General features: G+C 40.4%; 2 protein-coding genes across 4 annotated transcripts in view; one reads left to right on the forward strand and one right to left on the reverse strand.

Moving 5' to 3' along the window:
- LOC119738835 (protein NDRG3-like) overlaps positions 1-12,542 on the reverse strand; it is a 35,392-nt gene extending 22,850 nt beyond the window's left edge. For 2 of the 3 annotated variants that reach the window (XM_038213802.1, XM_038213800.1), the window contains exons 1-3: positions 12,350-12,542; positions 2,433-2,721; positions 661-760 (exon numbers count right to left, since the gene is read on the reverse strand). In XM_038213802.1, coding sequence (XP_038069730.1) covers positions 661-760; positions 2,433-2,675 — 343 coding nt within the window. In that variant the 5' untranslated portion in view covers positions 2,676-2,721; positions 12,350-12,542. Of the gene's footprint in view, positions 1-660; positions 761-2,432; positions 2,722-7,112; positions 7,218-12,349 lie in introns of those variants that run through there. The other variant, XM_038213801.1, reaches the window with a different exon arrangement.
- Positions 12,543-12,815: 273 nt separating this feature from the next.
- On the forward strand, positions 12,816-27,219 carry LOC119738834 (ER degradation-enhancing alpha-mannosidase-like protein 2). The gene is made up of 10 exons (XM_038213799.1): positions 12,816-13,011; positions 14,232-14,342; positions 14,865-15,010; positions 16,808-16,933; positions 18,659-18,870; positions 19,827-19,968; positions 20,889-21,013; positions 23,383-23,527; positions 25,208-25,329; positions 26,581-27,219. The coding sequence occupies exons 1-10, from the start codon at positions 12,899-12,901 to the stop codon at positions 27,007-27,009; spliced, it is 1,671 nt and encodes a 556-aa protein (XP_038069727.1). The 5' UTR covers positions 12,816-12,898; the 3' UTR covers positions 27,010-27,219.
- Positions 27,220-27,457: the final 238 nt, after the last annotated feature.

Below are 27,457 nucleotides of genomic sequence, written 5' to 3' on the forward strand. Positions count from 1 at the left end.
TTAATAAGTTGCTACATGTATTACATGTACCTTCCAGTTAACTGCCTGACCTTACTTAATTACATTTAATTCTCCTGACGACGGGCAGAGCAGGCTGTTCGAAACGTTGAGTACCTTCGGTTCTTTTCTGAACCACACACACTCACAAAAGAGATTTATCCACATGGTGTCACCGCAAACTTATCTTGTCTTAGTATCTTTCCACCATGCAAACCTTCAAATCCCAACTTACATTTAATTAACCCTTCTGCTGTTTGGTCACAGACAGTCAAAAAATCAATACCCTTTCCCTGCCATGTCTTTTACACAGGCTAGTCACCAATAGTCAGATCATATTTCAGCAAGCACTCTGACTAGTCAAATTCAGTCAACAGACAAAAGCAGGCAAGGCAGATCATATTTCAGCAAGCACTCTGACTAGTCAAATTCAGTCAACAGACAAAAGCAGGCACAACTGGCTTATCAGTCACCTACAGTCAAAGCATAGCTGTATCAAGTGACATAAACAGTCACGGCCAGTCAATCCTGCTTTACGTTGGCTGGAGCTCTTAACTGTTGAAAACAGTCACTTGATTGATTTGGACTCAAAGGACAACTTTGCACAGAGTGTATGTCTGCACAGGAGGGTTAATATGAGAATAGAATGTTGGTTGTACTCACGATTGAGCCCGATGTCGTGGTATGTGATAATGGCTGGCTTGGATTTATCGCCTTGTACTGCTACCAGCATGATACCATTGAAATCTGGAACGTAGACAAGCTGTTGAAATAAGAAAGACATTGGAATCGTTTCAGCAGAGCCAGTGGGTCTCTGAACTTGATACAATGTAATCAGGATGCTATTGGACAAAAAACAAGAGCGAACCTCAGAATGATTTAACTGCACACTTTCCGCTTAACGTGCTCAGTTTAATTTCAACCTCAATGAAACTCGAATCTCAGATGTTGATGGACCGAAGCATTTGCATTATTTCTCTTCATCACAAGTTAGTTGTGATTGACTTGTGGAAAAACTTGTTATTTAGTTTTGACTGGATAAGTGATGGACTTGCGGTGGACTCGCCTACAACACCGTGAACTAGCATAAGAATGACTACTACATACATGTATTAATCCTAACCCCCTAGGCCCTTGTTGTACGGAACATCCTCAATCCTCCCAAATCCTCCCAAATTGTGCACAAGTATGTTCAAATGAAGGATACCCAGCGCCTCAATCCTTCAAAACCGTCAGACAGTCCTGCCTCTGAAAAATGCACTCATCCTCAATCCTCCATAATCCTCATGTGCTTCAACACCATTCATCCTCAATCCTCCAAAATCCTCATGTGCTTCAACACCATTCATCCTCAGTCCTCCAAAATCCTCATGTGCTTCAACACCATTCATCCTCAATCCTCCATAATCCTCATGTGCTTCAACACCATTCATCCTCAATCCTCCATAATCCTCATGTGCTTCAACACCATTCATCCTCAGTCCTCCAAAATCTTCATGTGCTTCAACACCATTTTCCTCAATCCTCCATAATCCTCATGTGCTTCAACACCATTCATCCTCAATCCTCCAAAATCCTCATGTTTCTCATACACCATTCATCCTCAATCTTCCAAAATCCTCATGTGCTTCAACACCATTCATCCTCAATCCTCAAAAATCCTTATGTTTCTCATACACCATTCATCCTCAATCCTCCAAAATCCTCATGTGCTTCAACAAAATTCATCCTCAATCCTCCAAAATCCTCATGTGCTTCAACACCATTCTTCCTCAATCCTCCATAATCCTCATGTTTCTCATACACCATTCATCCTCAATCCTTCAAAATCCTCATGTGCTTCAACACCATTCAACCTCAATCCTCCAAAATCCTCATGTTTCTCAAACACCATTCATCCTCAATCCTCCAAAATCCTCATGTGCTTCAACAAAATTCATCCTCAATCCTCCAAAATCCTCATGTGCTTCAACACCATTCATCCTCAATCCTCCATAATCCTCATGTTTCTCATACACCATTCATCCTCAATCCTTCAAAATCCTCATGTGCTTCAACACCATTCAACCTCAATCCTCCAAAATCCTCATGTTTCTCAAACACCATTCATCCTCAATCCTCCAACATCCTCATGTGCTTCAACACCATTCATCCTCAATCCTCCAAAATCCTCATTTGCTAAAGCACCATTCATCCTCAACCCTCCATAATCCTCATGTGCTTCAACACCATTCATCCTCAACCCTCCATAATCCTCATGTGCTTCAACACCACTCATCCTCAATCCTCCATAATGTGCTTCAACACCATTCATCCTCAATCCTCCATAATCCTCATGTTTCTCATACACCATTCATCCAAAATCCTCCAAAACCGCCATGAGGATTTTGGAGGATTAAGGGTTAGGGTTAATGTATGGGTGATAAAATGCCCACCTCATAATTGACTTTATTATCTCCATCGTCTGTCAGTAGAGGACTCTTTGTGGTTCCCTCAAAACCATCAAAGCTGCGGGCCTTGGTGTCAGACACCTCCACTTTGAAGAACTCCGTGGTCCCGCTGTCGGGCTGATCGGAGTCCATTTTCTGGTAAGTGTCTTTTGGGGCTTCTGCCGAGACGTGGGTCAGACTGACCTCTCCCTCGTCTGGTTCTGAGCCGGAGAGCTTGTGGTAGGACATCTTGTACTGGATGGATGATGTCGCTGCCCTCACTTTGTGTCTTGAACTGGAGAATTAGCAAAGTATGTAAGATAAGGGAAAGACAAAAGGCAGGTTATTGACATGACACACATACATGTATACTGCACATTTTTGTATTTCCAGTACACACAGTGGGACAGTACAGACTCTGTACATAAGCACGTACACTGTACATTGTATATGTAACCCCTGCCCTCCCCCTAAATCAATGGTGACACAGAGAGACACTGTATGACACACAGTTGAACACTTTATGACAACGCCGACATGAAGATGTTACAAGTTTTCTGCACATTCAGCTGATAGGTTTTAGTAACGTATGTACTACAGGTGTACACTAACAGAAACATCTACATGTACATTTAAACTGTGTCGTTCCAACTTATTTTTACTTTTGTTGTAGTGGGTTTTTTTTCAATACAAAAAAATAATGCACCACAAGCTGCTGTACATTTTTAAGGTAAAACATTGCTTAAAAGTATGTACATGTACTGGTACAACTCATACATCTGGACAATTAATGTACATGTGTACCATTCAAAAATTATATGAACAGAAACAAAAGTTAAAACAGGAATTTTTTCGGGGGGGGGGGGGGGGATTTACCACGAAGCCAGCCTTCCCAGTCCTTTGGTTGCAATTGTACATTTAGCTCACACACCAACAGCCTTTTCTAAAATACATCTATAGATGTACATGTGAACAACAATCATATGCACATATGATACACAAGTACATGTACCGTACATTTAACGATTGTTGACTGCCGTGATATGAGAAATGCCATTTTTAACACCCAAGGGTGCACCAGAGGCAAAGCCGAGGCTGCTAGTGGTCAAAGGCTGCTACAGACTGGACATGTGGTCGTTCTCAACCAATGAAATTGCAGTAAAGTACGTTTTAACATGTTAAAAACCAAATCTACACATTCCTACATGTACATGTACATGCGTACATTTGTACATTGTATCTACAATGCTTTATTTCTCCAATTTGGAACCAATGTACACGTACATGTTATTGCATACAAAAGCATGTACTGCTTCACTTGAACATGAACAACAACCGCATAATGATGACATCCTTCATGTCCTTGTGGAATTTTCACGTGCATACAAAATACGTGTTCAACAAGATGACAGCAGACAGACTAACAAACAAACACAACACTATAAATATTCATAAACATTCATCATTCAATCCATGCCAAGAATCAAGCTAATACTCAACTGCATTGTACCCCTTACACGTAGATCCTTCAGGACACGAACAGAACTATGAGTACATGATGCTGGCGCTACAGGCCCACCTAACGAAAATTCACCCAAGAATCCACATGATCTAAGATGCGTTTCACATTCCGCAAGAAGAAAGAGAGAGTCCTATAGACACGATGAAACATCCAGTCTCCACAGACGAGAGGCACTGTGTGAGCCAAACCAGACAACACGTTCCATCCCTGGCTCCGTCCGGTAATTTCATTCACTTGGACTTCACGCTGGGTGCAAATGCCGGATATATACACTGACTGCGAGGCATATTCTAATCGGATGAAATGAGCACCCGGGACGTGTTAATCGAATCGCTGGAATAGGATGGTGGGGAAAGGGGGGGGGGGGTGTTGTTGTTGAAATGCAAGCAGGACTGCAATCAAGGCTTCTAGCAATGTTAAAGGGACACTGGGTCCTTGAAGTTGAACAGCCCAATTGGGCTACAAAACGAGCTTTGAACATTGAACGAAATGATGTTAATCAGAAAGAACATTTAAAAGTAGGATATATAAACATCCACACAACTATCGTTTCAAAACTGGGCGTTTTTGTGTTATTCCTGTATTATGCATGCGTGAACGAATTTCGGGGGTCCACTTTTGCGACCCCAAAAATTCGAGCTGTTTTGATTTCATCCGTAAAGTGATTTGCCTTTTGTGGACGTGTAAGAAACCGTATTTTGTGCGTTGGTGATTCACCGCGCGCTGTTCGCGAGCACGGTGCTGTGTATATATCGTACGTACACTGACTGAAAGTGAAACCGACAGGAAAAGCGTATTCGTACTCCGTCGTGTCCGATGTAAACAATCGAGGTTTTTTTGTCTTTTCTCGGGAATGGTAAGACATTAGGTTGGTTTCCTTTGAACCAGATGTTTGAAATAGGATAAGTAAACGACCCAAAACATGAAATTTTCCGGGATTTCAAGACCTACATGTAGTGCCCCTTTAATGTTCTCCTGGCAAACATGAACAAGGTGCTTACATATTTGCACACAAACAGGGTTAAGAATAAAGTTTCAAAGTGTCATTTTCACATTCAAAGTTCCAGCACAATAGAATTTTTTTTTTCAGTGGAACTTTGAAGTGTACTTTCTGTCCCATTTGACCGCAAATGCAATTATTAATAAAGAGATGCTGCTCAAGCCTTCGTGCGTTTGATTATGGGAATACACGTTTTTGTGTGCTTGGCTGGTATTAAACACTTTATTTAAGACCAGTTGAAATCTAAATGCTGATAATTAACCTCGCCAGTATTTACTCCCATTCATAAATACCTTTTCTGTCAAAAAATCAAAACTTGTCAGTCCAAAAGTCAAAACGAGTCAAAATCATAAATTTCCAACAATTTTTTCAACAATTTTACTTCATATTTTTCGAAACACCCCTCAAGTTATTTAAGTATGTCCATCTCGCGAAAAGTAGTAAACAACTCCTTACATGTATATGGAGATTGGCAAGCGTGTCACTGGCAGTATTGCACGATGTGGTGCAGAACGCAGCTGTGCCAGTGTATTTTGAATTAAGAAAGTCTTACTGGCAGTATTGCGCATGCCTACGTGAGGATTGTGAATGTTCAACCAATAAATAGTTGTTATTTTTTTTAAGGCACCGGATTTGAGTCCAAATTTCATGCAACACTAAAAAAGTGTGTAAGACCAACCAGCCGGTCCTTATCAACTGTTTAAAACCGGCCACGTGATGGGCTCTCAACCAATATGAATGAGTAAACTGTCTTTAGGTCTTCATAAATCTAAGATAAATATCACTTCCTGGTAAATACAAGTAAATACTGCAGTAACAGTCATGTCAGTTTGTCTGCAGAATTAGGGGATGACATTGCTCTCCTGTAAAAACACACAAACCAAACTCAACAACTGCTTGATCAAGTGGAAAGAGCTGAAAAATCGGTTGGGCTTCACATGAAAGTGTCGCAGACAAAAGCCATGATATTTAGCCAAGAAATGGCAATCAGATCGAGTTTGTGGATTTAACTTCATGAACGTTAGTGCATGGATCAAGACATCTGAGAGAGACGTCAACATCAGGATAGCAAAGACCTGTCAAGCATGCCACAGGATGAGGACTGTATGGCATGTATGGAGATCGAACAAGAAGAAAGTCTAACCGAAGATCGCCATGACAAGTGGAACCAGTACTTTTTTATCGCGCAGTCTTCTTGTGTATCAAAGTCCTTAGAAAAGGCTTTAATGGCTGCTACTGGTACATATATGCGAATGATTCGAAGGGCCCTGATTGAACGTCCTTCAGAAGAAGAGCCAGTCAACAAAGAAAAAGCTGGTAATCTATCGAAGGTATCTGAAAATCTTGGTAACGGACGACTTCAGCCAGTGGGACAAAATTACGGAAACACTGAGTTATTTTCGACCAAAGTTGTACTCTGGGACTTGCAATATGGGTGAGGGTCGAGGGGTAGGGGCAATAAAACTAACCTTCCATGACACCCTTAGATGAGGCACGGATTGACCCAGTAATGCTGGTGAGTAAGCAGTGTAAGCACTACATGTCCAACAGAGCGGGGCTTGGAGTCAACCCCTCACTCTAATGGCAAATAAGGCCCAAAAAACAACAATACCCCTCGAGCCTCTCGGCTGAGGGGTAAAAATAGTTCTGCTTCCGATTACACGGCATTCGAAAATAGGGTAGGTAGGTAGGGATTTTTTTTTTTGGCCAATTTTGTGTGTGTACGATCATATGGAGGCGTCTGCGTGTAGTCAAGGGTAAAAGGTATAAAGTGATGGTTTTGGGTGTTTTTTCTCATGTTTCCAATAAAAAAAATTAGGGTAGGGGCTGTCAGAATAGGGTACATGTAGGTAGGGAAACCGGACTATTTTTTTTTTGGCCTAAATCTCAGTATTCAAAGCAAAACAAATCTGTTTATCATTTTACTGTGCTTAGATATTTAAGTAAACATCATTCATCAACTTAATATTCAACAATAAAATTACCTGTCAATTGATGAGGTAAGCACTGTGCCTCTATAAACATAAAATCAAACAACAGAATTTTAATTTTTCATCCTATTTGTACATCATTCTCTCACTTTAATTTGTACACATCACACAGTATGTACAACTACATGTACGTGTACATGTGGGCGTGTTCAGGCATTTAAAATAAAACTAACCTTCAATGCCGGAGAACAAAAGAGAAAAATGCCAGAGAACAAAAGAGAACAATATCGTCCGCATTCCCAGCATACATGCACGTCCGCAACTGGGGTCGTGTACAAAACATATGGGAGTCTTCCTAAGAGGGACAATAGGACATCCACGATCGACAGTGTAAATACGACTGTGTACGTACATGTACTTTCAAAGAAGTCATAGGCCTAATGTCTTACATGATTTCCAAATATTCCGCTTAGGCTATCTCACAAATCTTGTTTGGCAGTTGTGCACCCATGCATGCAGACTTCTAATCAGTCTGGCTGAATAGAACCATCAGGGACATGATTAGATTGAGCCTTCAGGTGTAAATACCACAGCGGATTGTATATTAATTGGGTCAGAGTATGACCTGTGGGAGCTCAAGGCTAGAGGGCGAATCATTTAATTATTGTAGGTGCAGATCCATGGCTGTATAGTAGTCATAAATATGGAATGTTTGCTCAAGGTGTGAGTGGCTTAATGGCTAGCTGCAGGATGAACTATATGTAGTCTGTATGGAAATGCTAAAACTAATGTACAGCCTACAGGACAAGCATTATCATGCGTCGATCTGTAGATGTTTATTAGAGCAAGGCTGGATTTACTTTTCAAAATGTTTAGTTGTTTACTGCTAATTTTCTCAAATGTTCACTTTGTACACTACAACTAGGTTGTACCAGTATGTTTGTAATACATTAACCCATGGAGGAAGGAACACAACTCCCTAGCAAAATTTACCAGGAACCATACTCATCCAGGCAAATTCCAACACCCACATGGAAAATCGAAACACACACACTGTTGGACTTAGTTTCTGGAGGTATGCCAAACCCAAAGTAAAAGACCATCAGTTTAGGGGTACTAGTGTACCCCTTCTAACGGATTTCAACAACACCTGCTGTTAAACTTTGATGGGTTGTGTTCGATGTTCGATTAGGGTTAAAGCTAAGTACATGAACCAGAACATACATGTAGTGGAACAAGAAAAAGAAGAAAGCATTATGTGTACATGTACATGCGTAAAAGTGCATTATTATATTTAATTTAGTACAAAATTTCAAAATCAAAATTAACCCCTTCAGTCCTGTTCGGGGTGGTAATAGTCATGTCAGTCATACAATGTATGCATTTGACATACCAAAATGAAACAAATATGGTAATGACTACAGTCCAACTACAGTTGTACACAAATGTATCCCAAAGTGCAGATCGACATTTACAACCTACATTTGTCAGCATAGAATACCATACACTTGTACATGCTGTTGTGGCAGCAACAAGTTTTTTTTACACAGTTACATGTACGTACATGCATTGCATAATATTACACAAACAACTTAGGAAGTTAAAAAAACACACCAATTGTTTACATACATACATGTACATGTACATTTTAGGCCAGATAAGCTGCACCTTGTTAAATAAACATGATAGAGGAAAAAGGATAATTTTGCAAAGTTTTATTTGGGTCAAGTTGTTGCAAGCATGTACGTACATGTATTAACTTGATCATCACAACAAATTTACCTTTGCTAGTTCTGACTAGTCCAGTTGAGTGTCCTGAATATTAAACACAAATGACATCCTTTTGGAATGTTCTTTGACACAACTCTCCTGTAGTTAGACCATTCAAAACACCTCAAAATCTGGGTGCTGGCAAATTGAAGGACAGAAAATGCTGGACCTTTTAAAATCCTCCAGAATTTATTCTTACTGCACTACCACACCTTTCAATTCCTTTCGAAAGGTATTGAAAGGCAACTTACTGAATTTGCCCACCGAGTTGCTTCACCTTCCGAAACCTTTCGAAAAGTTTCAAAGTTCCAGCACTATTTCACCTTTCAAAACCCTTTTAGACAGGCAAATTTAAAATGTTTTGAAAGGTCTGATAATTCTCTTTGCCAACTGCACTGGGCATAGCAGGGTATGTGTATGTGTAACTTTATACATGTGTTGTACAGTACGTGCACTTAACAAGATGCATGAACAGAAATGCACATCATTATGATGTACACGATGAAAAAAGTGGTGTCAGGATGCAGCATTCTTGACTTTTTCTGCTTGTTTTTGTATCACAGTCTAATCAATGAAATCATATTATGTTTACATGTAGTTGTAGCCTTGTACCATGTAGGTATTACGTGACGTCCCAAAACAAACACGTAGAAATGTCTTTTGTTCTCGTATGGAACGGGGTCCTAAGGCCAAAAAAAGAAAGTCTCCGGTTTCTGGTATGAAGCTTGCCCAAAAAGTGGTGCGACGACGGGGCTTTTTTTTTTTTTACCTGATTTTTCGGCTTCAGATGTCGGCTGATGACTGCAAATGGTGCCCGACTAAACTTAGTGCAAATATATGGGAGTCCAGAGAGGCCACATAAAGCTTATTCTCGACCACAACCCAATCTAAAAACACGTTAAAATTGTGCAGCAGCAGGATTCTAGTCAAACCAGTGAATTTGGCAGTTTTGAGACATCATCTTTCATTGAAAAAAACCCACTTTTTCATTTTGCCGACGCGCATGGCTACGGCGACGCGCGCGCATACCAGAAACCGGAGACTTTTTTTTTGTGGCCTAAGCTACACAATTACCAATTTTAATACAACTTTCGGTCGAAATCTGCAAACCCCCCACAAATGGATTGTATTTGTATGAAAGCAGGGCTATTTTTTAACCCCATAAATGTGGCCAATTTACTAGACTACCTCCGTAAATAAAGGCCACACTTGGAACATGTACATGTACCTGAAAATGTAGAACTTTGTCAAGCTTTTAATTTTCACATTTAGACTTTGTGTGTAGTTTATTTACAAACAAAGTGATAGAAAATTAGTCACCCCTTTTCAGACATGTACATGTATCTATATTTCATGTAATTTCCAGGTTCGTTTGCAAACGTTCATGACGTTTGCGTATCTAAATTCCAACATGAAATTACACGAAAAGTAGATGTCTGAAAAAGCGTCAATAGCGTCATGATCGACCGAACGCCCAACATATACAAATCGGAGACGAAGTGCAGAAACATGATTAAAGGTAGCCCCATAAATGTGGCCAATTTACCGGACTACCTCTGTAAATAAAGGCCACACTTCCACCATGTACAAAAACATGTCAAACTTAGTCAAATTTTGATTTTCACATTTAGGCTTAGTTTGTTGTTTATTTTTGCTTTAGAAGCATACTCACCCTCTTTATATAGGCTAATCAGAAAGTACTGCCTTTTTCAGATTTTTCGTTTGCACAAAGTTGCGTTTCAAAATTTCGACATGAAATTTCACGAAAATTAGAAAAAGCAAAAATCTGAAAAAGCAGCACTTTCTGATTAGCCTATATACATGTAAAGAGGGTGAGTATTGTTGATGTACATGGGCGTCGCGAGGGGGGGGCAAGGGGGGGCACTTGCCCCCCCCTGGAAAAGCAAAAAAAAAAAAAAAAAAAAAAGGAAGAAAAAAAAAGGGAAAAAAAGAAAAGAAAAAGAGGCGCGAAGACAAAGTGGTGTAAATTTAATGAGTTGGGGGGGGGGGCAAAATGTCCCTGCCCCCCTCTAAAACTGATAAATCGAGAATGTGTTGAGAAATACAAGCATTTTTTGGCAAAATTTTTTTTTGCCCCCCTCTAGAAAAAATCCTGGCGACGCCCATGTTGATGTACCCTAACGTGGCGCGGCCCCTAACGTGGCGCACTTTGATTTTTCGCCTGTAGCACCTACATGTAGCTAGAGCAAAAGTTTTCACTGAAATTTCACAGGAAGTGAAATTTCATCAAGTTCTAAACACTCCCGTTCATAAATCGCGAGTTTATCCGCCCGTTACAAAGTTAGAAGAAAACATTATTTTGGTATGATTTTCCGATTTTATTTTGAAGTGCAAAGTGAACTGAACCCTTTGAAAATGCCCTCAAAAATAAGAAAACATTTTCTTGACAAACTTCTGGTTGGGTATGGTTTATCAGAATTTATCAACTTTACAGAAATTCTTACATGTTAATTTGGAATTTTCCGAGATTTATTTAAGTGCGCCACGTTAGGGAACACTCAGCCAGTTTTTGCCCAATTTCCGGACGCCATCCTTTTTGAATATCAGATTAAATTTCATGACACCGAAATTGTGCACAGACATGACAGAGGTTAAATAGCAAGCATTAATAAGGTAAAAGTACCAGTATTTCACTGCATGAATTTGAGGTTTGTCAACAAAGAGGTTTGGCAACAATACACGAGGAAAGTCGGGTAAACGTCGAAGTGCACCACGTTAGGGAACCACTATAATGCTTCTATTTCTAAAGCAAAAATAAACTACAAGTACAACTACAACTTACAAGCTAAGCCTAAATGTGAAAAACAAAATTTGACAAAGTTCGACATGTTTTTGTACATGGTGGAAGTGTGGCCTTTATTTACGGAGGTAGTCCAGTAAATTGGCCACATCGGCTAGATTGAACTTGTCTTAACTAATATAACTTGCTAAAAACTCACATTTCCCCCAAATCTTTGGCCTTTGGCTTTAATGCTTTATTTCAATCAATACATCATCCTACATTGGCATAGCCCCATAAATGTGGCCTATTTACTGGACTGCCTCCGTAAACATAGGTGATAGGCCACACGTCCACATGTACAAAAATTGTGTCGACTTTGCCAAATTTTGATTTTCACATTAAGGCTTAGTTTGTAGGTTTTTTTTGCTTTAAAAGCATACTCACCCTCTTTATAGGCTAATCAGAAAGTGCTGCCTTTTTCAGATGTATATTTTTCGTGAAATTTCCAGATTCATTTTTACACGTTTGCGTATCAAAAGTTCAAATAGAAATTTCACAAAAATCAGACATCTGAAAAGGCAGCACTTTTTGACTAGCCTATAAAGTGGGTGAGTATGCTTCTAAAGCAAAAAAATCCTACAAACTAAGCCTAAATGTGAAAATCAAAATTTGGCAAAGTCGACAGGATTTTTGTACATGTGGACGTGTGGCCTATGTTTACGGAGGCAGTCCAGTAAATAGGCCACATTTATGGGGCTAACATTGGCAGACAGCAATCATGATTTCAAAAATTTGATAACACTCAGTAATATTTGAATTTAATGTGCCAAAAAATCTAAACTTTAAAAACATGGGTCAACAAATGAACAGCGCCCTCACCATGGCATGCTCACACGCACGGAAGTACACATTTAAAATAAAGCAAATCATGACGATAACAATACGAAAAATACTTACTTGAGTAACTTTTTCCTGAATTCTTTGTTTCTGTCGTCTCTCTAAATATAAAACATGTCCTTCTGATACATGTAAACTGCCGAAACATTAAAACATGCTAAGCGAAAACTGCAAAAGAAAAAGAAAGTGTGACGACGCAATAAGTGCGATGGTTCTGCTGCAGGCCTTGTCATACACCGTCTCCTGAAACTCAACTTACCTCAATTGTGTGTGGTGTAGGAAATATAAAAAGCAAGGCACCTGACTCAAATCAAAGTTGACTTGCGCCCTCAAGCGTCCAAGTCAAGCAATTTACCATTTGGCGGTGGTGTGGTATCCAGATGCAGATCATTATGTAGCAGTATTAAAGCCAAACGGTGCCTGCATGTTGCGGGGCACGTGTGTTAGCCGTGTCCGAATCAACTGGCTGCGGACGGGAGTAGCACACACCTCTATGGGAATGGCTGCAGTCACAATTTAGTGGCTTCCGTAGGCGCACGTGTTATCCGGTAAGCCGCAGCCACAACTTTCGGACACGGCCTCGAGAACTCGTCTCGGAAGTCGCAAAAGATGAGGGATAAATTACCTAGATGTGGTAGTTTATTCCTGACTTTAATTTCCCTATTATGTGTGTGTTATGTTATGTCTTCGAAGTTCACGGATGATGAAATTTTGCAATATAGGTAGGTGTTTGAGCCGATTAATGTTTACTCTTTCTGGGCTTCTCTCCCCTTCCATCAGCATCACAATTGGTTCTGCTGCGGACGCTAGTACAATAATAGCGCCCTCATGTGTCTGCTAATGCAGTATTGTGCCATTATTACAAAAAAAGGCTATTATTATTTAATGAGGCCAGTTAAAGAAAAGGGTTCACTACACAACCATGACAACTTCACACAAAATAAACCAAAATGCATTGATCATGATGTTGATTTTAGGAAGAACTGTTGCAACCGGACGCCACTTTTTTTCTCTTCATATTATCATCTCAATGAATGAAGGTCAGTCATTGCAAAGACATGAATCTGGGACTGGGAAACATTTCCAATTTTGTTAGGAAATACTTCTAACAAGTACAAAGTCTATGCAGAGTTAGGACTCTCCATAGACTTTGTACACAATCGTTGAAGTGGCGTAAGGTTGCAACAGTTTTTTCCAACGGGTCCATATGTTAATTTCTTTTCTCGTAAATTTGTAACAGGTCAGTATCAACTCAGGATTCACAAACATTGATATGTAGCACCTGCTGGAATTAAATTTCTTGTGAAATTTGGGTATTTAAAGCTACAGTCCATCATTTGTAATTTGTGCATTTTGTTCGTTTGAAGCAACAAAAGAGTTCAAAATATAATGAAGGATACTGAGCAACTAACCTGATGAAGTTTCAGCTAAGCTTTAGCTGTACATTCCGAGAAAAACAGCATTTCTAATCAAAAGTTACTGAATCATGTTTTGAATCGTTTTGAATTGCAGCTATACGCGACGTCGCGCACTGATCCGACGAATTATAACAACCACGCGCACGTGTGCGTCGTTCCAATACTTGTGCGCGCTGCGCTGAATAACAAAACGAACTACTAATTTAAATTTTCCTACGGTGCTTCTTAAGAATCACCGTTGGAAATGCCTTCTTTCGTTGATTACTTCAAAATGACAGCTTCCCAGAAAGAATAATTTCACAGGGAGTTTAGTTCCCTTACTATCTTTCAACCAAGTTTGTTTTTCAACAATAATTACGCCAGTTACTTTTCGGATGGCTGCAAATGATGGACTCTAGCTTTAAACCTTTGCTTTAATTGGCAAGGTGATAGAGGGAAAATCAAAGTGTGCTTATCAATGAGTAAACTCTTTTCAAATATGATGTAACTAATTTATTGTCACTTTTTTTCACTGACATTTACAGAGAGAGGGTGCGAGCAATGTTCTACCATGGTTACGAGAATTACCTGAACAATGCTTTTCCATATGATGAGCTTCGACCTTTGACCTGTGATGGCGTGGACTCGTGGGGAAGGTGCTTTGAATCACATCGATGACTTAGCTTGTCCAGGGTGACCCCAAAAAATGCAACCCTAAAACATTTGCCTTAAAAAAAGGGATCAGCAGATTTTTATGTTTTGGGTATCAGATTAAAGCTGAGAGCTTTTTCTTTTAAATTCTGAACATGCTGAAACAGTCATGAAACTAGCACTTTGGGTTGCTGAGAAAATGCCAATTATGTAAAAGTAGTCATTTTTCATCTTTGTACACTCTAAAAAAATTTACCACAGTAGGGGATTTTCACTGTACCTATTTGGGCATGTCCTAATCCTTACAAACAACACCTGAACACGGCACATAAAATGACAAGAGTACAAATGAATTTGATGGAAAAACTTTTTATTTTCTTCATTGAGATGCTATACCGGTACATTGCATGAAGAAAAAAGCAGCGTCAGGTTGCAACATTCTTTCCAAACCTTTTACAGTATTAAGTATTTTCAAACATGGACTGGACGTCGGTTTTATTCGCAGTCTGCTTGAACTTTTTCCCCAGTTATTCCCTGACCCTAATTGACGCCTTGGACACGCTAGCCATCATGGGAAACTACAGTGAGTTCCGCAGAGTGTCCACTCTGCTGCAGAGTCACCTGGACTTCTCGGAAGACATCAACGTGTCTGTGTTTGAAACCAACATCAGAGGTTAATGTGGACATGATTGACAGAATTCGGGCAATTCACAATGCAGTGCGCCACCAAGAGTTTGCCATGGAGAGTCTATTTTTCAAGTTTACGGTCGATACAACACGAACAATTTGAATGAGTGTCAGTAGACAACTTGAGCTAATTTGTTACAGATTTGGGCATAGCGTTCTGCCGCCTTACAAAAAAACACCATATTGATAAAAAGAAAACAAAAGGGTAAACAGATATTGAATCATACGCTTACGAAACTACTGACCGGAAAAAACTAACAATTTCAAATGTCCCGCGCTGCGAATTTGTCGACCATTTCCCACAATGCACTGGGAAAAATGAACTCTCTGTGGCAAAATCTTGGTGGCGTACTGCATTGTGAATCGCCCGAATTGTCATCAAGTCTATCACAGGTCACTAGTCGCAAGTCAAGTTGCAAGTAACAGAGGACGGAAAATGACAAAAGGAAGTTGTCAAAGTAAAAAGAAGTTGTCAAAAGTACATTTTATTGAGAAGTTGAACAAAGAAATTGACTGAAGCGGGGCTTGAACCTGCGATCTCCAGATAACTGTTCCGGTGCTCTACCAACTGAGCTTTCCAGCAATATGTTGGCAGTTCCCCAATTAGTCAACATCTTTGTTCAAGGGGCGCTAGTCAGAAGCCATAAACCCATATAATGCCATGCAGCCAGAGATCACGCCCAAAGTCACGATGCAGACCTGGGAAATAGCAAACGGAGATCACTCAGAGAGGATACAGCTTTTTATTACAGAGTTTCAAATGAACTACAAGGGGAAACTGACTAGGTGAATTATAACAATCTTTTAAAAAGTTGAACAAACTTGAGCCCTGCCTTAGTCATTTGACTAATTGGGGAACCGCCAAAAGTTTCAAAATATTTTTTTAATTCACCTAGTAAGTTTTTCTTTGTGGTTCATTTGAAAAAAAAAGGACATTTTAATCGCATGTCACTTGACTTTTCAATAAGACTGGACTTGTGATGTGTCTTGTGATTGACAAGTGATGACTTTTGATATTGATGACTCGATTGAAAGTCAACTTCTAAGATCTTTCAAATCCACCAGAAAACACAATCCAGTTACTGTCAATTTATACTGGCTGCGTCTGTTGTGCCTTTGAGTTTTGGAGGAGCATCAGTCAGGCTTCTAGCAAAAATTCCTTGCGTGTAAGGGATTCGCTCATTTCACACTTCCGCCATGGGCATGCAGAGCCTCGATCTGGCAACTTTACACAATAAATATAGCCGGTTCAGTGGTCTGAACCCCGACACGGGAATCACTGGACCGGCTATTTTTATTGTGTAAAGTTGCCAGATCGAGGCTGTGCATGCCCCATGGCGGAGTGTGAAAAGAGCGAATACACATTCAGTTGAAGTTTAGAAAAAGACTAGATTTGAAGACTTTATTTCTCAAACGTGATAAACACCTTTTTAGAATCCTGCTCTCTATTGGCTGCCCTAAAGCAATATCAATAGCAGTTTTATACTTTAACAGGACTTAAGACTATAACAAACCAAAAAGTGAAGTGTAGAAATAGCTGTTATTATACTGTTTTATTCTTAAAAGTTTAATAACCGTGCACAATTTTTACCTTTTTCAAATGGATATATCGCGTTTTTTGAAAATAAACTCTTCATTTACAATAGCTATTTAGTGTGTCCATAGTGTAAGAAATACAAGTTTATCCACTTTCAAAATTCTTTTTCTTTTTCAACAGTGGCATGGACACAGTGATACCTCCATTATCATTGAATGGGAAAATGTGTTTCCGTTTTCTTTTCAGTTGTTGGAGGTCTTTTGTCAGCACACCTCTTGTCTCAGAAGGCTGGGGTTGAGCTGGAGTCTGGATGGCCTTGCAAGGGACCACTGCTCACTATGGCAGAAACGGTAGCTAGGAGAATCTTACCAGGTACTGAAAGATGTCAGCACAAGAAAGCCTGGTTAATGACATTTTGCACTCTTTAAGACATTAACAAACATTTTACTTGACCTTTTTGTGCATGGACACACTGAGCCTTTGATGGTGATGGTCCGTGTTTGGGCTCAGTCTAGCCCCATAAATGTGGCCTATTTACTGGACTGCCTCCGTAAACATAGGCCACACATCCACATGTACAAAAACGTGTCGCACTTTGCCAAATTTTGACTTTCACATTTAGGCTTAGTTTGTAGGGTGTTTTTGCTTTAGAAGCATACTCAGCCTCTTTATAGGCTAATCAGAAAGTGTTGCCTTTTTCAGATGTCCATTTTTCGTGAAATTTCCAGATACATTTGCACACGTTTGCGTATCAAAATTTCAACATGAAATTTCACAAAAATTAGACATCTGAAAAAGGCAGCACTTTCTGATTAGCCTATAAAGAGGGTGAGAATGCTTCTAACATGTCTAAAGCAAAAAAACCTACAAAGTAAGCCTAAATGTGAAAATCAAAATTTGGCAAAGTGCGACACGTTTTTGTACATGTGGATGTGTGGCCTATGTTTACGGAGGCAGTCCAGTAAATAGGCCACATTTATGGGGCTAGGTTAAGTCCAGCTTCATTTCAAACACATTGGGCAATGGCTTTGTCAAGTTTTAATCAAGCTCTTTCGGATTAATTTTTCAGGAAATGTACCGTCATAAAATGACCTGATTTTAGGAATGTTGTACTTGATGCTGAGCTCTGAGGCATTGAGGCTGACTGATGCACTTAACTTCTCAGCAAATTTTCTGCTGAAATGCTCCAGGCCGACACTCGTCTTTAACGGCAATGATTTCTAAACAATGAACAACTTAACAAACATATTAATGAGATAAGAAGACCCTCAGACCGAGCTTAAGTTAAGTTTGATGAAGGACGAGTTGCAAGTTGAAATGAGCTACCCTACCAAAGACGCATCTTAGCGTTTCGTGAAATCGGCCCCAGGAGTATGACATTTCATAGTCAGAATTCAAAACACACTGTACAATGTATCACTTCCTTTTTATTGGCTGCTGATTAATACATAAAAGCATACAGTGCTGTAGTGGTCATGGAGTGACAGACACGGTTGTTTTGGGCGATACCAAAACCATTGGGTTAAAAAGTTACCTTTAAAGGTATAGTCCATCATTTGTAATTTGTGCAGTTTTTTTCGTTTGAAGCAACAAAAGTGTTCAAAATCTAATGAAGGATACTGAGCAACTAACCTGATGAATTTTCAGCTCAGCTTCAGCTGTATATTCTGAGAAAAACATCATTCTAGGATCATGTTTTGAATTGGGCCTGAATTCAGCGTCCGATACACATACGCAACTACGCAATGTCGCGTACTGATCCGACGAATTATAGCAACCGCGCGTGTGTGCGTTGTGCCAATGCTTGCGCGCACTTCGCCAAATAAAACGAACTAATTTTCTACGGTGCTTCTTAAGAAGCACCGTTGGCAAGGCCTCCTTTTGTTGATTTCTTCGAAATGAGAGCTTGCCAGAAAGAACAATTTCACAGGGAGTTTAGTCCCCGTTCTATCTTTCAACCAAGTATGTTTTTCAACAATAACTACGCCAGTATCTTTTTGGATAGCTGCAAATAATGGACTGTAGCTTTAAAAACGGCCTTGCTTTGCATTTACACGCTACATGAACTGTTCGTTTTCTGCCGTATCCTTTTTCCAGCCTTCAATACCCCTACTGGTATGCCATACGGTACAGTCAACCTTGCGCATGGCGTGCCCGCCGGAGAGACGCCAGTCACCTGCACGGCTTGTGTGGGGACTTACATCTTGGAGTTTGGCACACTGAGCCGTCTGACCGGTGATCCCGTGTTTGAAGAGACGGCCCTTAAAGCTCTCAATGCTCTGTGGCAGTGCCGATCAGACATAGGACTGGTATGGATAGTTTGTTATTCTGTATCTGTATCATATAGTCGATAAAGCATCCCAGGGGAAACATCACACCAACTTACTGAGAGAAGACAATGAGAAGAAATTAAAGTTTAGAGGTGGGAGGAAAAGCCCAGAAGATATTCTGGGGGAAAAGCATGGAATCAGGTAGGGACTGAAAACCCAATCCACATATTGACCCAGGCGAGATTCAAACCCAGGTCACAGTGGTGGAAGGCAAGGAAAGTACCGCTACGCCAACCTGACTCCCCCTTATTGTTTGTTAACTGTGTCAGTCTTCCTTTTGGTATATGTGATGACATCAAAGCAGATCTCTTTTGTGTGGTCCCGAGAATAAACATTCAAGACTTAACTTTTTAGAAAGTTTGGTCTGTTTGAGATCACAAAGCCACAAAAGAGACCTGTTTTTCACTTGGTGACGTCAGCATAAAACAGATTTCAAATTGTATTCCTTTTTGTGCTGTCATTTTATCTGTGGTCATTGTCTAGGTTTGTGATAGCCTAAATACGAGTAAATGATTCGGCTACACATTGCCATTGGAAACATTTCCCAAGGAAGCTTACAATCGAAGTGACATTTGGACAGGGTGAAGGCGAGAGTGTTTCTCAGAAACGGTTCCTGAGAATTAAACCTTGAAAATGGAAAAAGAATGGAAAGTTTGATTGAACAAAAAAATGAGACGAACAAACTCAAAAAACGTTGTCCCTTGAAAGGTTGTGCCTAGTCCATTTCTGATCAGGTCCAAGGAGTTACGGGACCTAACAAGCTGACACCTTGAACATTTGGACACGATTTGACTAGTGTCTTGACTTGACTTTTGAAAAAATGACTTCGTTACAGTTTTGCACATGCGGCGCTACAATACAAAGGTCTTTGTATTGTAGCGCCGCATGTGCAAAACTGTAACGTAAAAAAAAATCTTTATTGTTTGCAACCGCAGTTTGGCAACCACATCGATGTCCTAACAAAGAAGTGGACTGCACTGGATTCGGGGATAGGTGCCGGCGTGGACTCACTGCTCGAGTACCTAGTAAAAGGAGGCTTGTTGCTAGGCAACACGGACTTGCTGGACAAATTTTGGGGTAACTTTTAGCAAATATTGGAATTTCCAGAAGCTTACTCAAGTTGGACTCAAGCCACACACCAAAAGATTAAATATTAATTTTTGTTTACACCAGCTGTTATAAAGCACTAGGCATTCAGTGTTTTAGTTACATCAGTGGAGGTCAAAACTCACAATTATTATTTGCATCTCTCGACAGTAATAATTTAATTGTAACTGTGCCAGGTTTTTGGCTTACTTAGTTGGATTTAGCTTGTTAGTGTGTCACCCAGAAACTGTATGCAACAGGTAAAGGCAGCAAAATATAAACACCACAACAAAAGAAAGGCCACACTCATTGGAGGGGTCATAATTTTGAATCTGGTCGTCTTATGATAATGTCATTTATATACCTTTGGGGAATGTTGTTGGCTACATTTTGATACCCCGTTTGCTACCAAAGACTGTAAATTGTCCAACATTGACAACGGTTTATGAAAAATGATGCGGTTTGAAAACTTGCAAATTTAAAGAGTATGCGAGTGGAAATTGCTGCGTGACAATGTCACGCTGCCCGAAACGAGGTGCAGGGAATACCGATCGCACAGTGCTTGCATGCATGGGAGCACGCAAATGTAATTACCCGCACTTTGTTCGGGCACTGTGTAGTCGATACGGGCATTTGTGTTTGCGCTTAGCAATTTCTCTTCGCATAATCTGCATCATTTTTCATAAACCGTTGTCAATCTTGGATGATTTACAGTCTTTGGTAGCAAACGGGGTATCAAAATGTAGCTAGCAAAATATTCCAAAGGTCTATATAAATGACGTCATCATAAGACAATAAGATTCAAAATTATGACCCATCCAATGAGTGTGGACTTTTTTTGTTGTTGCGGTGTTTAGTTCCATGAGGCTGTGAATAAGTTGCGAGTATTTTGTCTGTTTTTATTCTTTCAGAATATGAGCAGCTGATTAAGCAGCTGATGAAGCGGGACGACTGGTACATGTGGGTCAACATGAAGAAAGGTCAAATCACCATGCCTGTATTCCAGTCACTGGAGGCCTTCTGGCCTGGATTGCAGGTAAGATTTCAGTGATATCGTCAATCATTGAAGTATTGGAGACAGGCTACCTACTCATATGTTAACAAAGCGGAGGCAGATTTGTAGAAAAGTCTGCCCCGAGTTCAAACACAAGTCAGTACCAAGCCAGGTCCGGGGATAAGGAATAATAGTCTGGTTCCCTGACCTGACAACTCCCCGATGCCCTGACGTCTATATTGTAGGTGAGGCAGCTGCCACCTGGCTAAATATAAACACGATGGCCCTTTTTCAAAACTCGGCTTCGTTTCCGGTTTGGCTTTATCATTAAAAGCTTTTTATGTTCTGATCAAATAAAAAGAAATCACTTGCTTCATATCTTACATAGTTGGATATTTCTGTAAGAGAACATTGACTAATGTTGAGAGGGAATCTTCAAAGTTAGGGACCCAAATAGCAGGTGAAGCCCAAATGGAGACGCTGCTGAGTTTTTGAATCCTCCTAGGTAACCGTCGTCAGATTCAAATGGTGCATGACGCAGCCAAGTTTACCCCTCGTACGATCCGAGTGCATACTTGATGCACAAAGTCGTCATTGAATTTCAAGTTTGTTATATTCAATTTTATATCCCGAAATACCTGGGGGGCTATCCGAGAGTGTCGACGAAATGCATTCGGCAAACTTCGGACATTTTTGGAAACGGGAGGCATTCCTCCCATTTTGGTCACGTGCCGTAGCGGCTACCTGACCTAAGATTCATCAGAAATAGTCACAGTCTTTTGGTCTGGGAACCAGACTAAAACAATAACAAAGGAATGCCTTATTACAGGTTCATCTAAATAGCTTGTAACTTGATTTGATAGCGAGGAACTTGTGGTTCACTTGTTAGGACTTAATGACAATATTTCATTTTCACGTTCAGTGAAGTGCTACCGCTGCTTGTCAACAAAATCTTGTTTCTTAACCCCTTAGGCACGGGTTATAATGGGGACATTCCTCCACACATAGAGCAAGTGGCCCGCATGACTGCACAGCCTTTGTGTGGTAGCGGGACTGCACAAAAGCAGCAGCTGTGGAGCTACCCACTAGCTGAGTGCCACGGCATACCACAGCTGGCGACTGCATTCCAATGAGGATTAGCGGCCGCGGCCATGACCGCTTCCCGAGCGCATGGGGTTAAGTAACATAAAAAGGCAGCACTATTTTTCACTTTTTTTCAATATCTATTGTACTGAAACGTACGCTCTCAAACAGGCTAGCTCCAAAAAGAAATTCAGTTTAAATATTCAATTCAATTCAATTCAAAGGAAACATTTATTTCCATACTTTCCACAAATAAGTCAAACTAAGTTTTTAAATTAAAAAAAGGTAATTAGATACAGTAAATAAATAATAATACAACAATGTAGTATAACGACTAGATATGTTCAATTAGGGTGAAGAGTATGGGGCTGTTCATATAAACCGGAGCTTGTAGAGAACAGCCTTACACATAAGCGGACAATACAGGACAGTATGCACAGACAATAGGAATAAACACGAAAACAGTCAAAGGGAAACTAAAGACAAGACAAAACAAAACACGAGACGAGACACTAAAAACCGAGACAAATTGAATAGTTGCGATGAGGATAAGATAAAAGAGACGATGAATTGTATATAAAGAAGAGATGTGGCTATGGAGAGTGGCTGAGGAGGGAAAGCTATGTTACATATTGTGATAGGAGCTCCTTTTTGTACGAGGATTTAAAACAGCCCACGGACTTCATTGTTCTGATTTCGTTTTCAATGGTGTTCCACAAACGGGGACCATAGAAACGGAGAGTAGAACTAGAATAGAGGGTGCGGGTAAATGGGACGAATAAATTGTGGCGAGATCTAGTTGAATAATCGTGTGTGCTTTGGACTGATGAGAAGAAAGAAGAGCAACTGTTGGGGAGGAGATTGTGAGTGAATTTATACATAAAGATTCCTGTGTGAAATTTATTTAAGTCAAGAAGAGTGAGGGTATGTAGCCATACGAATAGAGGTGCAGAGTGCTCCCGATGGTGTGAGGAAGTGCAGATACGAATACTCTTTTTTGAGTGATGTATAAAGAGTGAAGCTCTTTATAGTAAAAAAAAAGTAAATCTCAAGAGATTTTTTTTATTGAACTTGTTGCCAGTAGTGCATGTATGTGGGCACAGAGCTTTCATCTCAAAATCTATTTTTGCTTGTCCACGAGGGCCACCTACGTGTAGTGTCCTCTGTGTACCTATTTAACAGAGTGGGCTAAATCCAGCCCATTGTGTAGGCCAGATGCATGACAAGACTTCCAGTAAATAGCCATTTTGAATTCCTGGACTAGAATTTTGTGTGCTGTGGGACAAGCTTTACTAATTGTCCTGTCTTGTTCTGTTTTCCTCTTGTAGAGTCTACTGGGTCAAACAGATGAAGCCATGAAGACGCTACACAACTACCACCAGGTCTGGAGACAACTGGGCTTCACACCAGAGTTCTACAACATCGTGACAAATAAAGTAGTTGACAAGCGAGAGGGCTATCCATTGAGACCAGGTACAGCTTTTCCTCTGCCCTCATGCTGTCTGAACAGTCACAGACAGTTTAAAGAGGTTGTGGAATGCTCGAAGACATTTCCGTCATTTTTCGGGTATATGTAGCCTAAGGTGTGATGAAATAAAAAACGACTATTGTTTCTGTCATGAAATGAGTACTAAAGGTACTTTTGAGAGCTGTTTTTCAGGTCCAGTTTCGACCCGAACGTGCAACTGTGTAAAAGTCGTCGTTGCAGGCAGCAAACAAAACACAGTAAATCGTGACGTAATAAACAGGACTCGTGTATGCTACTGTGCATCGGGAGTCCTGTTTATTACGTCACGATTTACTGTGTTTTGTTTGCTGCCCGCAACGACGACTTTTACACAGTTGCACGTTCGGGTCGAAACTGGACCTGAAAAACAGCTCTCAAAAGTACCTTTTGTACTCATTTCATGACAGAAACAATAGTCGTTTTTATTTCATCACACCTTAGGCTACATATACCCGAAAAATGACGGAAATGTCTTCGAGCATTCCACAACCTCTTTAAAAATTCAATCCTCTTCCCTGTCATGCCTTTTACAAAGGCTAGTCACCAACAGTCAGATCATATCTCAAGCAAGCACTCTGACTAGTCAAATTCAGTCAACAGGCAGGAGCAGGCAAGTGGTATGCACAGCTGGCTTATCAATCATCTACAGTCAAAAGATAGCTGTATCAAGTTACATAAACAGTCACAGCCAGTCAATCCTGCTTTATGTAGGCTGGGAGCTCGTAACTGTTAAAACCAGTCACTTGATTGATTTTAAGCTGAAAGGACAACTTTGCACAGAATGTATCTTTGCATATTAAGATGGTTCATTTTCCGTTACAGACCGATTCATTAAGCCCCCGCCCATTATTTATGCTTTGACCAATCACAACCAGGAATGCACAACTGAATGGCCCACTAGATCTAACATGCATCACTAGATCTAAAATGCATGTGCTTACTTATGACACACTAGGCTTATCAAGTGCAAGTTTTTGTGTCACCTAAACAAAGTTTCTGGGGGAATTTACCAGTCCTAAATTCTGTATCCCAGTATGACCGTATGAATGTTAAAGCTTAGGTCAATTTTTGAAAAAAAAATGTGTAACTTTTACATACTTTCATGGATTTTCATTAGACTTGGATACAGTGAACCTGGGGTGGGAAGACACAATTCCTCATCGGATTACTGAGGTCAAAGGTCATGTAGGGGTCATTAGAGGTCATTAGAGGTCATTGTTCAAATGTGCTTCAAATGTTAATTCTTTGTCTACAGAATTTGATGGATTTCAGTGTCACTTTGGTGGGGGTTCATGACAACTCTTCAGAAATTGAACGTCATTGTTAATGCACACAATTTAACAGCTTCTACAAGAATACGAACGCAAAGCATATAGGGATTTCGATCCACGGATCACTTGTTTTAATTAAGATGCAAAGTAGAGATTAATTGCAATAAACACCTCGATACCAAGCACTCAGCGATAATGAACATCCCCTTTGGCTATCTAATTTCCTGCACAATTATTACATGCATTAGTTACCTGAAAATTGTGATTACAAATCACCACTGTCATGACTGTAAGGAAAATGTTTTGTAGACCCATATTTTTGTTGGTACACAAAGTCCTAGTGAAATGGTTTCTGTTCACTTTCTTGCTTGGCAGAGTTGATAGAGAGTGTGATGGTCTTGTACCAAGCTACTAAGGACCCTTATCTCTTAGAGGTAGGACGAGATATCCTGACGTCGATAGAGACCAGTGCCTGGACACCATGTGGATATGCCAGCGTGAGTACAGAAACACTGTCACCGGTTTTAGTTGAAGGGTAATATTGTTGTACAATGATTAAAAGATACCTTTTTGAGACTTTGATTACAGAACTCGTATCAGGAGCTTGCGACACCATCACGGTGTCTTTGTCAACTGGTGTTGTTGAGGCCCTCACGTGACCCGTCACGTGACCAAGCTTGGTCACATGACAGGAGGCATCATTGTAGAATGATGTTGTTGTTCCCCAGTACACTCATGCATCATGGGGAATGTTGCACCCTATGCGTATACCTGTAGTTAAAACCCTACTGTGACGTCACACTATTGTTTTTCCTCGACGTTATTTTGCATGAATGGAGCACGGCACACCACTCGGCTTCTTACACATTTATTTAAGCCACATACGAATAATTCAGGAATTTCTTAGAATCACAGCAAGACACTTAGGTTTTCGTTTTCTCCCTTCAATAAAAACTATCGATAAAGTTGGAGCAGTCTTTGGAAAAATGGACATAGCAGGATTCGAACCAGGGACCTTTTAATCCATAGCTCATCTCGTAATACTAGGCTACTGTGGCAGCTTGATGACTGCTGTCGTTGTTTTAAATGTTACTAATTGACTAAATAATAACAATGATGTGACATCCTTGTTCTTTTCTCATGAATAAACATAATTTTCCCATTGTAACAAATTCAACAATGAAGATGTACAAAGGCCTTCGTTCAAGCCGTTTGTGGGTGAGAACGTTCCTGGTGTATTAGCCTGAACATATTAATTCCCTATGTCAAAGGTCAATGTGCCAATGACGCAGTGCTTGGTTTGGGACTCTAAATCCACCATCTGCCATGATTTTGAGGCTGTGTTGAGACTAGGATGGGATGTAGATCAGATCAGGTGGACAGCGATAGGGCCACTGCAAGGTCGAGTTCAAAGAGATTGCCAAGACAATCATGTGTAGTCACTGACTTGCCAACTCTCTGAAGCTTTTTACTTTCCCCAAATATTGCCGTCCCAGAGACGTGGAATTAACCTATCATGGTAGAATCGCGTCAACGCAGCTTGTGAAATATTGTCCAAGTACATGATATACAACTGCACGCGGAACGCGCAAAACTGAGACAAACAAAACTTAACACACATAGGATTGTCAAAGGGGCGTGGCTAACTCACAAACAGCAATAGGTCAATTACATTGTAGGACATTGACTACTTTTGATGAACATTATACTCAGCAGCACTTTCTATTGTAATATTTAACCGTTAATAGGTGAAAGATGTGCGGAATCACAAGCTGGACAATCGCATGGAGTCCTTCTTCCTCTCCGAAACCACAAAGTACCTGTATCTTCTGTTTGACCGGGACAATTTCATCCACAACACTGGTGGCAAGGGTGACGTCGTCCCCACCCTCCAGGGAGAGTGCATTCTGAACGCTGGGGGTTACATCTTCAACACGGAGGCGCACCCGATCAGCGTGGCAGCTCTAGACTGCTGCCAGCGTGGGAAGGACCTGGCCGTCTTTGAGAACATGATGAGAACGTTGCAGAACAGAAGAGAGAAATTGGACTTCATTTTGGATTATTTAAACCAGGAGGGCGAGGAGCAGGAAGCAGTGGGACTATCGCAGAGGTACAACTGCTCTGTCAAACCGTTCAGTGCCCGGTGGTCAATGATGGGGGAGATGCTAGAACCCTGATGGGTGGATTGATAGATTTAGGGGGAAAAGCTAGCTGTGGATGGCATCAGCGGTGAAGAATTTAGTCTGAAAGTAAAAGGTCACGCGGCGAGCTTCCGGACCCCTCGCGTAACTCATGCGTAGCCCACCTATGAGCATTTTACACTAACTAAATATGGTAAGTTGGGGGCAGTATTTGAAAACAAAAAGCCAGTTTTTTTTTCTCCAACGCTGGGTGGCCGACCAGCGTTGGAAATTGATACGAAAATTCCACTTTTCTTGAAAATGTTAGCACACCAGGCGCCATGATTTTACAGGATGCTTTAGACTGTCATTCACTAACAGTCCAGTAAGGTATTTCATAATAATTTGGTAGTTTTGTTTTTTGATGTTTACAAATGCTGTACACATGTATACTCCCTTTAAGTTTTTTTTGAATTTTCTGTAAGAAAATTGATAATCATGCACT

Source organism: Patiria miniata, unplaced genomic scaffold (genome assembly GCF_015706575.1).
Source record: "Patiria miniata isolate m_02_andy unplaced genomic scaffold, ASM1570657v1 HiC_scaffold_3, whole genome shotgun sequence".
Lineage (NCBI taxonomy): Eukaryota > Metazoa > Echinodermata > Asteroidea > Valvatida > Asterinidae > Patiria > Patiria miniata.